Raw genomic sequence first — 14,482 nt, 5'->3', positions numbered from 1 at the left:
AAGTCATGCAGGAACAACAATGGCAAGAACAAAAAAATCTCTAATGGTGACTGCATACTGGGACCCTCAGTGTAGTCTGCAATATGCTGGAAAGGGACAAAAGGAGGGCATTTTAATGGTTTAACAGGCTGGCCCTGTAAGGACATAGGGGGAGGGGAGGGAGTCTCTGCCTGGACTGATCAGCCTCTCTAACTATAATTACAGCCGAGTTCTTCACATGCCTGGATTTTTACCACTTTTTCCTCCTCCAGACCCGGCCACAGCTAATCAGTGTTTGAGCTCCCTGCAGCCTGAATATTATGGACTGAAATGGTGCTAAAACACTTCATAACTCAGCTCAGACCTTAGGGAATAGCATTATGGGTGTGGCAAGAAGGCAGATGAGAAAAATCTTGGTTCCTGTGAGCCGAGCCTCATTATCATATCTTTCCTGTAACATTACCCATCCCTTGGGTTACTTTAAATGTGATCGTAGTGCACAAACATTGCTATATGCTTTCTTGCTGTCATCCATGAAGACGGAGAGACTTCACTGTAGTGGATGCATTATTAAAGCCTGGCCTTATTGTGTTGTCATCCTTTAAATAGGCTATACAGTTACCAGACCATATATTCCTGGGTGACCCTGTTTGGCTCTGCTGCTGCAGGACATACATAGTCATTCTATAAAATAGTATATGAGGAGTAAAAATGGCAGAGAGGACAAGAAACAGAGGTTAAAACAGAATGGGGGATAATCCAGACCAGTTTAAAGGTGGAGGAAGAGATGGTAGGATGAAGATCAGGCAGGTCTAAAGCCCTTTTTCGCCAGGGAAGGCAATGGAGGCCAGGGTGTCGCCTGCAGCTGCTGTGGCCTCTTGACCTGCTGGGGGAATGGATGAGGCTGCTCCCAGCTTGTTTTTTACACATTGACTGATCCACTGTTGCAGCGCAAAATAATCCACAGTGTAAGCTTCTTATCGACAGCACAATTTTGTGAAAAAGGAAGCAGTAGAGCAGATTATTTGCAATTTGTCCTGTGACCAGCCCCCACACTACATAACACAGTCTTGTTTATTTATCTTTCCACCAGTAATGATATAAAATAGTTGCACTGAGGAGAATGGTCACTGAGTTTTGCATCATAATGGCTATATGTCAGATGATTAGGGATACCACTAATGATTATTTTAAGTACAAATTAATTTGATGATTATTTTCTGGTTTAATCAATTAGTCATGAAATGCTGAAAAAAACTGATAAATGTCCATTGAAATATAATTTTGTCCAGCCAACAGTCCATACCCAAAGTATTCAAGTTACCAAATCAAACACTTAGACACCCACAAAAATATTTACCTTTTAGGCGCTGGAACCAGTGAATTTTTGACCAAAATTATGAATAATTTATTAAAATAGCTGCAGATTATTTTTCTTTTGCTCAACCGATCAATTAATTGACAAGTCCCTTCAGCTCTACAGTTGCTATTACAGCAGTAGAATTATATTGTTCAGACTGAACGAAAAAGAAAAGAAATTAATTAAAAAAAGGAAATAAATAAATAAATAAATCAGGCTGCATTTTAAGCGCTAAGAGTAAGGAATCATCTGATTGGTGCATACTTGTAGGCTCATGTAACTGGACCTGAGAGTGTGTGTCTACTGAGTTTGTGTGTCTTGAGTGTCTTCTTAAAATCCACGTGTCTCAGCCATGGCCCTGTTTAGCTCCTCTGACATACAAATACGACTCAAACTGCAATTCCCATAATGCTTCTGAAGAAACAAGACGCTGTGACGTCACTAACAAGCTCATCGACTCATGGTTGTTGTAGTTTACAAATGGCTACATTGGCTTCTTTCTAAATAATATTAAAGCCGCTTGCTAATGTTTGCTCAGCTCATCGCTTGGCAAATATTTCTTTTTATATATATCTACATTAAAATACTTGAAGAATGTATTTGTTCTCCAATGATACACAGAAAAACTGCACCAGCCTCTACAACTCCCATCCACCCCAGTGATGTGGCGCATGCGCGCTGCACAGCGGTAGGCTTGTGTGTGGAGAGTAGTCACGTGGAGACGGTAGAGTCCACCTCGGTTCTGTCCAAACAGAACGTGAGCTGTTAGCAGTCTGACTGTTGGAGCGCCGCTCGGTGCTAAACCGATTCATGTTGTTTTTTTAGCCTCCCGTCCCTTTAAACTAGACTATTTTATCGAAGAATGAGTGATAACGATGATATCGAAGTCGATAGTGACGTGAGTATGACCACTTTTCGCTTTTTATGGATGTTATTTTGCTAGCTGGCGATTTAGCTGAACTAGCTTCTCAGCTAGCGTTAGCTACCAGTAGGCTGGCTAGCTTTGCTTTTCTGTGATAAGTATGTTTGTCGGGATTCTAGTTAAATGATAAGCAACTCTAGCTTTTCTTGATTCTGAGCATTGTTTATCTGCTAAATTATTTTACTCTCTAGTGACCTCAGCGAAACAGTAAGATTTGCTGAACAATTATGGCTACAATTGTACTTTTTGTTCTGTTTCTTTGCAGGAAGAATCACCGAGATATCACTCTGTGGTGCGTAATGCTGGGGGGATTTGTCCAGTGTCGAAAAATGTCTCACTGTTGTTGCAAAGTTAATTTATCCATAATAGTATGCCATTGTTTTTTTCTTGGTATATTATCGATTGGTAAAATTGCACTGTGGAGGTTGATGTCACTTCAAACAGAATGTGAAAGTGCTGCTTTCTGCCAACATATATTTATCAAATTTATATTTGTGCACGGCAACTTTCCGTCATTTTCTACAGCGCTGAACTAGTTATCCATGCATTTCTAATTGTGCAGCGATTGTTCCTCGGTATCAGCGTTAGTAGTGCATTGCAGGGTATCCCCCATCCTGTGTGTACGCGGCCATAGGAGGACGGTGACACGACATCTATATTTAGACCAAAGCTTTATCCAGCTACAAAGGCTTTTTGTTGCATGTTTATTATTTTTTTCCGGTTAATACAAAGATTTTTGTGCGAGGTGGCAGCTGGTTAGTCGTTCCGAGTCGTTTTCCCCCGGCGTTGCACTTCACACCACGGGGGATTCCGCTCATGATTTGCAAATTACACATCTAGGTCATCTCGGTAAAGAACGACCGTTTACATTTTATACTGCATCCACGGTGAGGATGCAGACGAAAAGGAAAGGTGTAGAGGTTGTTGCATGTGTAGAGGAGCGGTGGCCGCGCCTGCATCTCGGACAAGCCTTCGTGTCAGGAAGGGGTGCTGCGGGATGTTTCCCTGTGTTGCAGCCAGTGATTAGAGCCATCTTCTCTCTACAGGCCACTAAAGGGCTGGCAGCCTAAATGAATGACGTATAGCTGCATCGCATACCGGCGAGAAAAACACCCTGCACACTTGGTTAATGCACAGGCTGCACAACACGACGTCTTGCGTCTAATCGGATTGTCAAAATTGAAATGCAGAAAATCATTTAGGGATTTAGCGTTAAATTATAGAATATACATTAGTGATGTAAAGATAGAAAAAAGCTTTAATGCTGTTGCCCTCCAACAGACCTCAGACCTTTTGCTTCAAGACAGACATCAGCTCAGTTGCAGAGCCACATGAGAGACTAGAACCCGATTTCTGTTCAGTTAGCGTCATTTAACTTGATTACAGAGCAATAAACATAAATATGTATGTCCTGAGAGCTGTTTGTGCTTCCATCTCTGCACATCTTGTCCTGAATGAGAATGTGGCCCTAAAATCTGCACATTAACAAATAAGATTTTGCTTATAGATATTTCTGTTTTTAAAAATTGTGATTTAATATCTGTAAATTAAACCACATCCCTTTATTTGTGGTCTGCATTACAAACAAAATTGAACCAACAATAAAAACAAACTTGTTTTGATAAAATCAGACCAAAGACTAAACTTTGAAGTAAATGTATGTAGTTTATATATTTTTTTTTTTTAAATCAATTTTGCCCCCATTTATTAAGCTATTACATTAGCAGTATACTTGACACTACTCAAATACCAAATTTATTAAAGCTGTTATTTAATTTTCACTCCACAACTACTCAGCTCACCTAGATTGTTTATTGATTATGTAGAAAACAACTGTTGGTCTTTCATGAACAGCAACGCCCATTGTTTCGTATATCAAAATTGATATAAAGTGGTGTTTCTTGTTCCACAAAACCATGTTTGGCCAGGCATTTTTACCAACGGTGGCTACGGAGAGCCTATAAACCAGGCAGCAGCCAAGATTTCTCTTTTGTGGTTTTGGCAACTTGCAGAATTAACGTTAATTAGCTTCAGCTGAGTAAATTTACTACCAACAGTAGTCATTACAGCTGGGGAAATCAGCAGCAACCAGCTTTAACTTTCACTGGCTACAGCTGGTTAAGACACTGCTGATAATGTGAGTTATAATTAAAAATCGCAGCTCTTAAATTCCAGAACTTGCATCTAAGATATAAAGGTGAAAAATGATTTAACCTTGCATGCAAATAAGCAAATAATATTTTTAAACTGTGAGTGCAGTGTGGCAGACATTGAATAGGTTTCCAAACATAGATAGCGGGTCTGTTGTCTGGAGATACAGTGTGTCTTAGGGTGAGATAAGAGACTGACCGTCGAGTCGCATTGGGCGCTGAGCACCAAAGGCTTAACAGATAATATGCATTATGTCATATATTAGGCCTGAATATAGAAGTAAAACAATTAATTGTTTGACGGAAAAACTTTATCGGCAACCGTTTTGATAATCCCTACTTAATCTTTTAAGTAAAGCTGGCGAAACTCCATGCGCTTATATTCTCAAATATGAGGATTTGCTGCTTTTCTCTGTTCTATATCATTGTAAATCGTTAGTCGGACAAAACGAGACATCTGAATATGTTGCCATGCACTCTGAGAACTTGTGATGGATGTTTTTTTTTTACTATTTACTCTCAATTTATAGACCAAACAATTAACTAAGAAAATAATTACTATTAGTTTAAGTGAGAATAAGAATTGTGGTATTTGCAGCTCTGAGTATAGCATCTCATTCACCCACAGGAGCGTCTGGTTTATTGGCGTTTCTACTGTTGTTAGTGCAAGAAGGGTTTCCATGTTCTCCACCAGCCTGAGAGAAGTGTAGGCTTTCATGCAGAGAATGTGAGATGACCATCAGTAGCCGGGAAGCTGCAGCTACCAGCTCTTCCACTCCGCACCTGGAGCAGTTATGTAATGTGTTATGGGCAGGTATGAATAGAAGTGAGAGAGCAGCTCAGCTGGCATGTCGTAGGCAGCCAGCAAAAGGTATCGGTTTTATGATGAACTGATAATGGTTGCACTTAGGTAATTGGACACCTGTTTTTGTGGTGCCTGTTGTGCTTAACAACTTAGATAGTATGTGCCATATAGCTAGGAAGGCACCACAACATGTCTGAGTACATTACATTATATAACCATATATATATATTTTGAAATCAAAACTAACAAACATAGTAATGTTAAAGAGTTTGGGTTTTTTTTATTAGCAGAGGTGGTTAGCCATGCTGATCTTGATTGATCCTGCCTTTGCGATCAGTTCAGTTTGTAGATGTTGGCTGAAGTAGCAGCCATGCCTAAAAAATATGTAGTCTTGCCTGTGTGAAACAGAACCTCTGCCCTTTTCCATAGAAAACCATACTTGGTTTTATAAAAATGTACAAATCTTCCAGCTTTGTATGATTATTGGATGGTTTTACACAGAAAAGCTTATTTTAATTGGGATGTAGTAAGATTGTTGCAGAGTAGCAAATAGCCAAGTTTTTATTTAAATCACCTGAGGCACTTAATGTCTAGTGATTGTATATGGAGCAGCTCCATAGAGTCCTGCTTGAGTATGTCCTTGCGTCTTAATTAACTTTCACTGATTAATGATGAAAAAAGGTGTTCTTCAAAGAGTTAGTTAAGCTGATGCTCTCACACGTCTAAAATGTTTTGTGAGCACTGCGTGTCATCAGACTTTCTATACACGACTTGAAAATGTAAATGTTTTATGCTAAATGCAACTTTGACATGAATAACTCCACAACAAAAGCAAAGTCATTCAAGGTATTCAAGGTTGTAATTGTCTCTCCCACACTTGCGGGGTAAGAAAATCGGCCACATGTACGATACTGAACGCCCTTGTCTATTCACAGAAACCATGCATGTGAAAATGGCTGTTTGACTTGTAATTGCACATACCACCAATAACAGTCATATATTTGTTTAGGCAAGGGTTAATAGAAGGAGTGCAGTCACGCCTCTCGGTGGCTGTTTGTATGATACAGGGAGGTCCTGGTGGATTTGTGTCTCCTGGATGGTTTGTTGCCTTTGTGCTTCTGTCACCATGCCAGCCACACGAATCACAAGACTGGCATTGTGGGTAATGTGTAGTGAATTTTAAATAGTGGTTTTTATTACTGTTTCAGTTTCGTGTTCTGTTGTTTTTTAACATTAAATTGCTAACCAATAGACCAGTCAGTCACATCAGCTGAGTGTTTTTCTTCTATATGGTTCAAAGGGTACTTGAGTACACACCAAACACATTGTCCCTCCCACCAGACATATGACACACTGAGGGCTTGTTTTAACCTGCGTGCTGTCTCACTTGCGGCTACTTTGGTTTTTGTTTTGATCCATGGACAAAATGAGTCAGATGATACCAGGTCACACGACTTCTACTGTCTCCCGTCAGCCTGATGCCATGGCGTGAGCACTTGCATCACTCTGCTGTTTTGTTGCTAATATTTGAATCAGGCCTTTGGTTTGTCGGAGGCGTATGAAGCGAGATGATCAGTCGTTGCTATACAGGATCTGATTGGATGTTGCACTTGATGTCTCGGCTTGATGACAGTGTGGATTAGTCCAGAATCAGATGTGATTGGAGGCTGTGTGATGGTTTGGCCTAAAAACAGTTTAAACTACAGGCAGCAAACTGATCTCCTGCCTGGCTCTGGTCATGTGATTATGGCAGCCATCTTATGCCTTTACAGTCTAATTAGAATGCAAATGTGCTGTTGAAATATGCAGCCTGTTAGATGCTGCTTCTGTTGCTGCTGAGTTATTTTAAAAACTTGACAGTAGACATGAGAAATGTGGAGTTTGATTCAGCACAGCAGCCTGAAATTATCCATGAATTTGGCCCTGTGCAGGGGAGGTCATATGATTAAAGCTGTGTAATGTAGAAAGCACAGGGCACACTAGAGAAGACAAATGCTCAGTACAGAAAACAAACACTAAACAGCACTGAGCTACATTTTTCTGCTTTTAAACCCTGAATCTTAAGCTACAAAAAGCAAATCTCTAACAATACCTTCATAAATCTACATTTCACAAGGCCTTTGTTGGTCACTGCGCTGTTTTAATTCAATCGGTCAGTGTAATCCTCATTCAGGATCTGAGTGTCTTGACCTTGACCTGGTCATGGTTAAATGGCCAGATAATCCAGCAACTGCTAGTGAGGAGAATTGAACTCCAGAGTAGTCTTTTCTTGCACTCGGTCATTTTTACAGTGAGGCTCCTGGAGGTTATCGAGTAGTTGACTGTCGTGATGACAGAAAAATTAATCAGTTTAATCATTTATGCCTAGCAAGGTGGTTGATTTCGGTTTTATTTGTCTCTTAGCAGGATATCCCAACTACATGAGGGGTTTTAGTGAAATTTGGTGCTCACACAGTTATGCCAAAGAATGTGATTAGTTTTTGGTTTGGCTCTTATGATGCAGGAATTTCTCAACACTGTGAGATAAGGCATCGTAGAACATTTGTTTTTTACATTAACTATTACACTTGAAAGTGTGTTGTCTGTGATCATTTCAATTTATTTTGATTGTGCAGCCTTGGTGGAGATGCACACTCTGAGTGCTCTCTAGTTTCTCAAGCAAATATACAGAATATTTGCAAGTTGTACCGATCTTGTCATTTTCATATGAGTGGGGAGATTTTGGTAACGTGTATCTTTTTGTCGAGCTTATACTTAGAAAGTTTCAGTTTTCCGATGTGCTTCTGAAAGTGAATTTTCACTCACTAGCTGGCAGCCACAACTAAAATACACCAATATTTAAAGCAAGATGATTATATTTTCCATCTTGGTTGTTTAGCTGACTGACTGACCTCAGGAGGTCTGTGCCAAAACAGTGTGTCCAAATTGGGGTCTGACATGTCAGTCACTGTTTTTTTTTTTTTTTAAGGACCCATGATAGTTGTTAAGACCGGATGTCCTCTTTAAAGCTCAGGTTTTATTTTTAAAGCTAATTAAATGCTGCTCAGTTTTTATCTACATTAGTTTAACTCTTTATCAGCAAAGGTTTGGTTGATATTGCAGTTGCTCTTAGTTTAATTTAAAATACCCCAACAGAGAGTAATAACATTAAGGATGAGCTTCTGTTGATATTAAACAGACAGAAGTTGGTGTTACATTGGTATGTCATCTGTAGCTAGAACAATTGATTGATTGATAGACAGAAAATTGAATTTTTTTTTTGTTTTGCACATTTATTTGTGTTTCTCTGTCATATATGAATTTAAAGTGAATATCATTGCGTTTTGGAGTGCTGGTTAGACAGAACAGGAAATTTGAAGATGTTGCTTTGAGCATTAGGTGTCAGTATTTTATTATAGGTAAAGCAATTAATTAACAAAATGATCAGCAGATTGATTAATAATGAAATTAATCATTAGTTAGAGCTCTGATGTCATCTTGTTGATGTCGGCCTCTTATTAAAAATCAGGTACTAGGTAGTCGTCGTTGTTCACCTCATGATGGATAGAAACACATTTTGAATATATGGTTTGAATAATAATTACTGCACAGAATCAAAAGCACAGTGACAGTGTTGTTCTTGTCGTACAGGCAGAGTGGGACTTGGCAGCAGAGTGGTTTGTGTAGGTTTGACCATGGACGGCTGGACACAAACTGTCCTCTACCCACGCTGCTCTGCTGCCAGGCTGAAGGCCTTGTGACTCTTCTCATTGCAGGCAGACAAACGGGCACACCACAATGCGCTGGAGCGCAAGCGTAGGGACCACATCAAAGACAGCTTTCACAGCCTCCGGGACTCTGTGCCCGCCCTGCAGGGAGAAAAGGTTGGTAAAGCTCAAACTGTAAGTTCTCCATGCACACGATCACACTCATTTTCTACTTGTATTTTTTCATTGTTTGCTAAAATGTGAAGTGTAATATGTCTGTTTGTGTTTAACATGAAATGTACTGTTCAGAATATTTAGGGATGAGAGCATTTTTACCATGAGGTTGTTTTTAATGATTTCTTGACGCAGATGTCTTCACTTGCTTAATGTGTGCGTGTCAGTGGAGGGAAACAGTTGAAGGGACTGGGAGGAGGGCAGATGGTGGAAGAGTGCAGATTGGCAGCAGCAAGACAGTGATGCAGTCTAAATACTTGGACCAGCGTCAGGAAGTTATTATGAGGAAATTTTGTTGCTCTCTTCCTGTTTTGACATCCATGACATTGAGAGCATTTGGAGTGGGTTCAGTAACTGGGCACAGTGTTTTATTTTCCCCTAAAAGACCAGTTCAAGACTCACATGCAGCGTGAAGGGCGGGGGCTCATGAGATGCTGTGAGGGATGTTTGCTCATAATTTGTATGAAGTGTTTGGTTACAGCTGCCTCAGTACTCGACCCCCACCCCTCTCCCATGACCATACTGATATTATAGCTCTGTTTTAAAGTGCAGTATTGTTTCTTGTGAGAGGAAGCAGAGTAGAAACAATGAACATCAGGGCTGGGTATGAAACCTGAACACTACTGAACTACTACTGTCTGTAGCACTGAGTATCGAAAACTGCCAAGCACTAAAAATAACCTGGCATTTAATTTCTGGTCAGATTCTTGCTCATGTTTGCTGAGTCTTTGATGAGTTAGTTTCTGATTTGACAGTTTTTGACTCTTTATTCAGGCAATGTCTTTGTGTGGTAATTGTTTAGGTAAAAGGTTTCTTTTGTTCAAATGAAGGCAAGGTTTTTTTTTATGGAATAATGTTTGTTTGTCGATGTAAAGTATCGTTTTCCACAAGGAGATTGTTTAGCTGAGGCGGTAAGCCACGTAGGTCCTGACTCATCTCGTTTCATGATCAGTTTAGTTTGGAGTTGGCAGTCAGAACAGTAGTCAAAGTCATTAAATACAGTAACTGAAGCTGAAACGAGAAGTCAATGGAAATTATTTGGCAACAGTTTTGAGAGATGATTAAGCTGAATTTGAAGAAAAAAATGCCAAAAATGTAAAAGTTACAACTTCTCAAATGTAAATATTTTCTGGGTTTATTCCTTTTCTATAATATTAAATGGAATATCTTTGGGTTTTTAGGCAGTTCAGATAAAACAATCAATTACATTATGTCAGCTGAGCCTTGGAAAAGTTGTGATGAATATTTACTCTTTCTGACCTTCTTACAGTCTAAACCAATTACCAAAGAGAATAATTGGCAGATGAATCAATAAAGAAAACAATGAGGGAGACTCGAAGAATGCAGACCTCTGCCAAGGCCAATGTTAAACAAAAGAAAAATGATTCCTGTTCCATCTGTCCAACAAGTTTGGTGCAAATCGGTTCAACACTTTTTGCTTAATGCTACTGACAAACAAACAGACATGGGTGAAAACACAACCTCCTTGGCAGAAGTAATAATGCAATGCAGCTTAAGTGTCTAGTCATAGTCTCCTGCTAGTTTTCCTCACAAGTTAATTCTTGATTCTGTAAAATTGTCAGAGCTTTTCATGATGGAGGTGGACTTTGTTTTAGTTGACAAGAATTGACATTAGTATCTGAAAATGACCCAGCCCTAATGAGTAGAAAACTCAGTTTAATCTGAAGTCAGTGTTTGACTACACCAAGTAGATCATGGACCCTAAAGAGGCATAATGGCAAAGCTGAGTCAATAAGGGATCTTGCTAATGTTTGTTAAATAAAGTGTGTTGTCCTTGAAGATTATGGAGCTGATTGCAGCCACTAACAGGATGCAGCAGTACTTTTGTTTGCTGTAATCGAGGCAAGCACTGACGGTACTGTCAGGGTTATGACCTAGCCCATGGATGTCAGACTGAAGTGCTAGAGGATTTTGAGAGGTTAAGAGGAGGCAAGCTGTGTTGTCCTAGATTTCTCTGTAGTCTCCTGCAGTCGTTGGAGTCTGCGGTGTGTCGGCCTCAGGGCCAGTCTGTGTAGCATAATTACATGAGCATAAGTTTTTGTGTTAGAAATGTGATAAGGATTCTGTATACTTGCGTCATTGCTTCAATTTTTGCATGTGTCACTAACAGCAGTCTACCAAACAGGCGTCTCGAGCTCAAATCCTAGACAAAGCCACAGAGTACATCCAGTACATGAGGCGGAAAAATCACACACACCAGCAGGACATCGACGACCTGAAGAGGCAGAATGCGCTGCTGGAGCAGCAAGGTAACAACACTGCTGGATTTCACACTGTTTCACTACCGTTTTCTCTTTAGACTGGGGGAGATTTTGACTGATTATACCTATAATTTGTTTTCAAAACATATTTTCAATGAGACTTTACCCGCAGCAGCTGATATGTGTTGAGTGAAAGAGGGGGAGGACAAGGAAATGCAAATGCTCCAACATCATGTTTGTTTTGATAGCATGTTGTAGTGATAGAGGAGAACACGCATGAATGGTTTGAGAACATGTTGTCCCAATCTTGCAATCAAACCGCAGACAAAATAGACCTTAAGCCTGTTCCTACTGTCAGATAGTCTCTGCCGTACTTAGTTCTCAGTCAGTTTCTTTTTGTCATTATTACATGTTTCTTGGGTTTTCTGTCAATACTTTTAAGACAAATTGGTATCTACTGCCGCATTGGACAGAGAATTTTGACCAAACAAAAAAAGTTTATTTCATGGCCTACGGTACAATTTAAATATGTTAATTATGAACATTTATCACCCTTGATGAAAAGACCCTGGGAACATATGTCAGGCTTTTAGAAAAAATAACAAAACCCTCTATGAGAAAATACACTGAGTAAATGATAATAGTGTAACAGAGGCTGGATGGAAAGTGGAGTATGACCTAAGTTATCTGTACGGGTCTAGTTACACCAGAATGTGGTACAGCAAAATTCAACTGCACGTCTTAGGTGGTGGTGTTGGTTTTGGCAAGTTTTTGTTTATAGCAAAGCGGGAAAGAGGAAGAAATATCTGATGTTGCTTCCCACTCAGTCAAACAGGGTAAATGGATGGTGAGACACAGATTATGTCGTGGCTTCAACCATTTTGGATTCTGCGGTTATCTGTATTTCTGAACGCACTATTATGAATGTTTATAAATGTTTGGCGGCACAGATTTCCTGGTTTGACTGAGCTCTGTAAGGATAGCTAAGTAGTGTGTCCCCAGCCTGATTTTATTGTATTTTTTTCTCTCTCATTTGAAATCCTGTTGTTTTGCTTCCTCGCCTCCTTCCTGCTTTCATGTTTCTCATGTGTGCTCACGCAGTCCGTGCTCTGGAGAAGGTGAAGGGCTCCGCTCAGCTCCAGACCAGCTACTCGTCGTCTGACAGCAGCCTGTACACCAACCCCAAAGGCAGCGCAGTGTCTGCGTTTGACGGAGGCTCTGACTCCAGCTCCGAGTCAGAGGCCGATGAGCCGCCCAACAGGAAGAAGCTGCGCGTGGAGGCCAGCTAGAAAGCCGAGCAGCTACAACCTGGCCAAGGTCGAGGTGGCGGAGCACAAGGGAGGGTGAGAGGAAACGCAGCCTTCAAAGCTCTCGAGGCTCATCAAACCCTCCCCCCTCATGCCAACAACCACCACCCCCGGCCTCCCTCACCGACGTCCTCGTTCTCTCTCCTCCATCTCTGGGTGGGCTCGCACTGGAGACTCATGACCCCTCAAACCTCCTCACACCGCCATCACAATTGTCTCTCTTTCCACCCGATCTCCGCGAACAAGAGGGAGGAAGTCAGCAGGGTGGAAGACGACTGCTTCAATACATCTAGAGAGCTTCAGGTTTTTTCCCCTTCCCATCCCTCTCTCCCTTTTCTCTGGTTCTGCGTCATTGGTATTTCCCCCCTAGCAATGTCAACAATCCAAAACCCAAAAAGAGGCAGCTTGGCTACTTAAGGACTTGATGCTTTTTTGTACCCTCAATAAAGCCCCTCCTCCTACCCGGGTTGTTTTTGGGGGGTGGGAGGGTGGGAGGGTGCGCCAGGCGTACTCTTTCAAGCACTGCTATATTATATATTTTTGTTTCTTTGGTTTTTTTTTTTGTTTTGTTTTGTTTTAATTTTGTTATTCTTGATAAAAACCTGTTTAGAATTTACACACACACACACCTAGATAAATGGTCCTGGATAAGAAGTTTACCTTTTTAAAATAAAATGAAAAAAACATTTGTAGCTTACTTTTTCCACTAAAGAATGTGAAGACGCTTTGAAGCAAATGTTAAAGTGATACCCACCTCAGGCCCACTGGATTGCAGATGTTTTCTGCCTGACACATTTGTTAACACAAGATTAAAAAAAGAAAAAAGAAAACATGACTCCTTTGTTGAAATTGATGTTTTGAAGGAGAATATTCCTAAACTTGTATCGTATTTTGTCCTTTAGCTTGAAGTAGTGAATGACTTTAGGTGGCTGAATACGTTAGGCATCTCGTTTTATATATTATAAAAAGCATTGATTGGATGTTTTCAAGTTCAAAAATATGTTATGCATTTTGTAGTAATCTCACAAGTCATGGGAAAATGCCAATTTGTCACTTGTAGTTTTCCTTAAGGGTATGAAAATAGGTATTGAATGTCAAAAGGTAGCTCCCGTCTTTTTGCAGTACAAGGAAGCGAAATAAGTCCCTGTCAATGTGTTGTGCTTTACACAGTAAAAATCATTGTTGCTGAATCCCCCAAGGAAAAAAGGAAGCATTTTTGCGTGTCTAGGAAACGTGTGTGTATGTATATTGTTTCCATTTTATTTCCATTTAGGAGGATATAATTAGTGTAATAGGTCTTTGTTTGTCCGATTCCATTCCATGGAAATTACAAGTATGTTGTACATACTGCCAACAATTGTCTTGCAAGTTGAGGCCTACCTTTACTATGAGACTATAAAATAAACTATTTTATCCTTTAACATGCACTGTGTGTTTTCTTTAGCTGTCAGACCAAAGGGTTAAAATCTGCTGCAGTAAATTTAATGATGGGTTTCTCACTTTATAATAATCAGTCATAGTTCCCCTCTTAACTTCCTCAACTGCTGCAGAAAAGGTTTTGAGGACTGGATGTCCTGGTGTGGATTAGTCAAACATGACTTCAGGTTTTTCTGGTTTCCAGTGTTGCTGGCAGGTGGCTGGAATAAGACTGAGGGCATAATGCACTTCTATGTCCCATTATGTAACGATTCTCCCCTTACACAGGAGTTTTTTTTTGTTGTTTTTTTTTTTTTAACTGTGTGGCCAGGAGGAAAAACTGGGCCATCTGATGTTTTCATCTGTGAGCAACAGCCGGTAGCCAACCTACTTACAGAATG

The 14,482-nt window shown here is 40.2% G+C and overlaps 1 protein-coding gene across 8 annotated transcripts; it reads left to right on the top strand.

The window, feature by feature from the left end:
* The first annotated feature begins 2,061 nt into the window (after window positions 1–2,061).
* On the top strand, window positions 2,062–14,086 carry max (myc associated factor X). 8 transcript variants are annotated; one of them, XM_056404784.1, is made up of 5 exons: window positions 2,062–2,237; window positions 2,527–2,553; window positions 8,972–9,097; window positions 11,283–11,406; window positions 12,460–14,086. In XM_056404784.1, exons 1-5 carry the CDS (start codon window positions 2,202–2,204, stop codon window positions 12,645–12,647), a joined length of 501 nt encoding a protein of 166 aa, XP_056260759.1. In that variant the 5' UTR covers window positions 2,062–2,201; the 3' UTR covers window positions 12,648–14,086. The 8 variants fall into 8 exon arrangements, with proteins under 8 accessions (XP_056260759.1, XP_056260762.1, XP_056260758.1 ...); XM_056404787.1 differs by having other exon boundaries at window positions 2,063–2,237; window positions 8,972–9,079; XM_056404783.1 differs by having other exon boundaries at window positions 2,063–2,237; window positions 11,268–11,406.
* Window positions 14,087–14,482: the final 396 nt, after the last annotated feature.

This window comes from Seriola aureovittata, chromosome 19, assembly GCF_021018895.1.
Source record: "Seriola aureovittata isolate HTS-2021-v1 ecotype China chromosome 19, ASM2101889v1, whole genome shotgun sequence".
In the NCBI taxonomy this organism is placed as follows: Eukaryota; Metazoa; Chordata; class Actinopteri; order Carangiformes; family Carangidae; genus Seriola; species Seriola aureovittata.
The sequence above is the reverse complement of the archived record's forward strand: the minus strand, read 5'-3'. Positions and strand labels throughout refer to the sequence as shown.

Coding starts and splice junctions, on each gene's coding strand:
- max (XM_056404783.1), top strand. CDS start 2,202: ATGAGTGATAACGATGATATCGAAGTCGATAGTGAC. Junction 2,554..8,971: donor CACCGAGATATCACTCTGTG/GTGCGTAATGCT, acceptor TTCTCATTGCAG/GCAGACAAACGGGCACACCA. Junction 9,098..11,267: donor AGGTTGGTAAAGCTCAAACT/GTAAGTTCTCCA, acceptor TGTCACTAACAG/CAGTCTACCAAACAGGCGTC.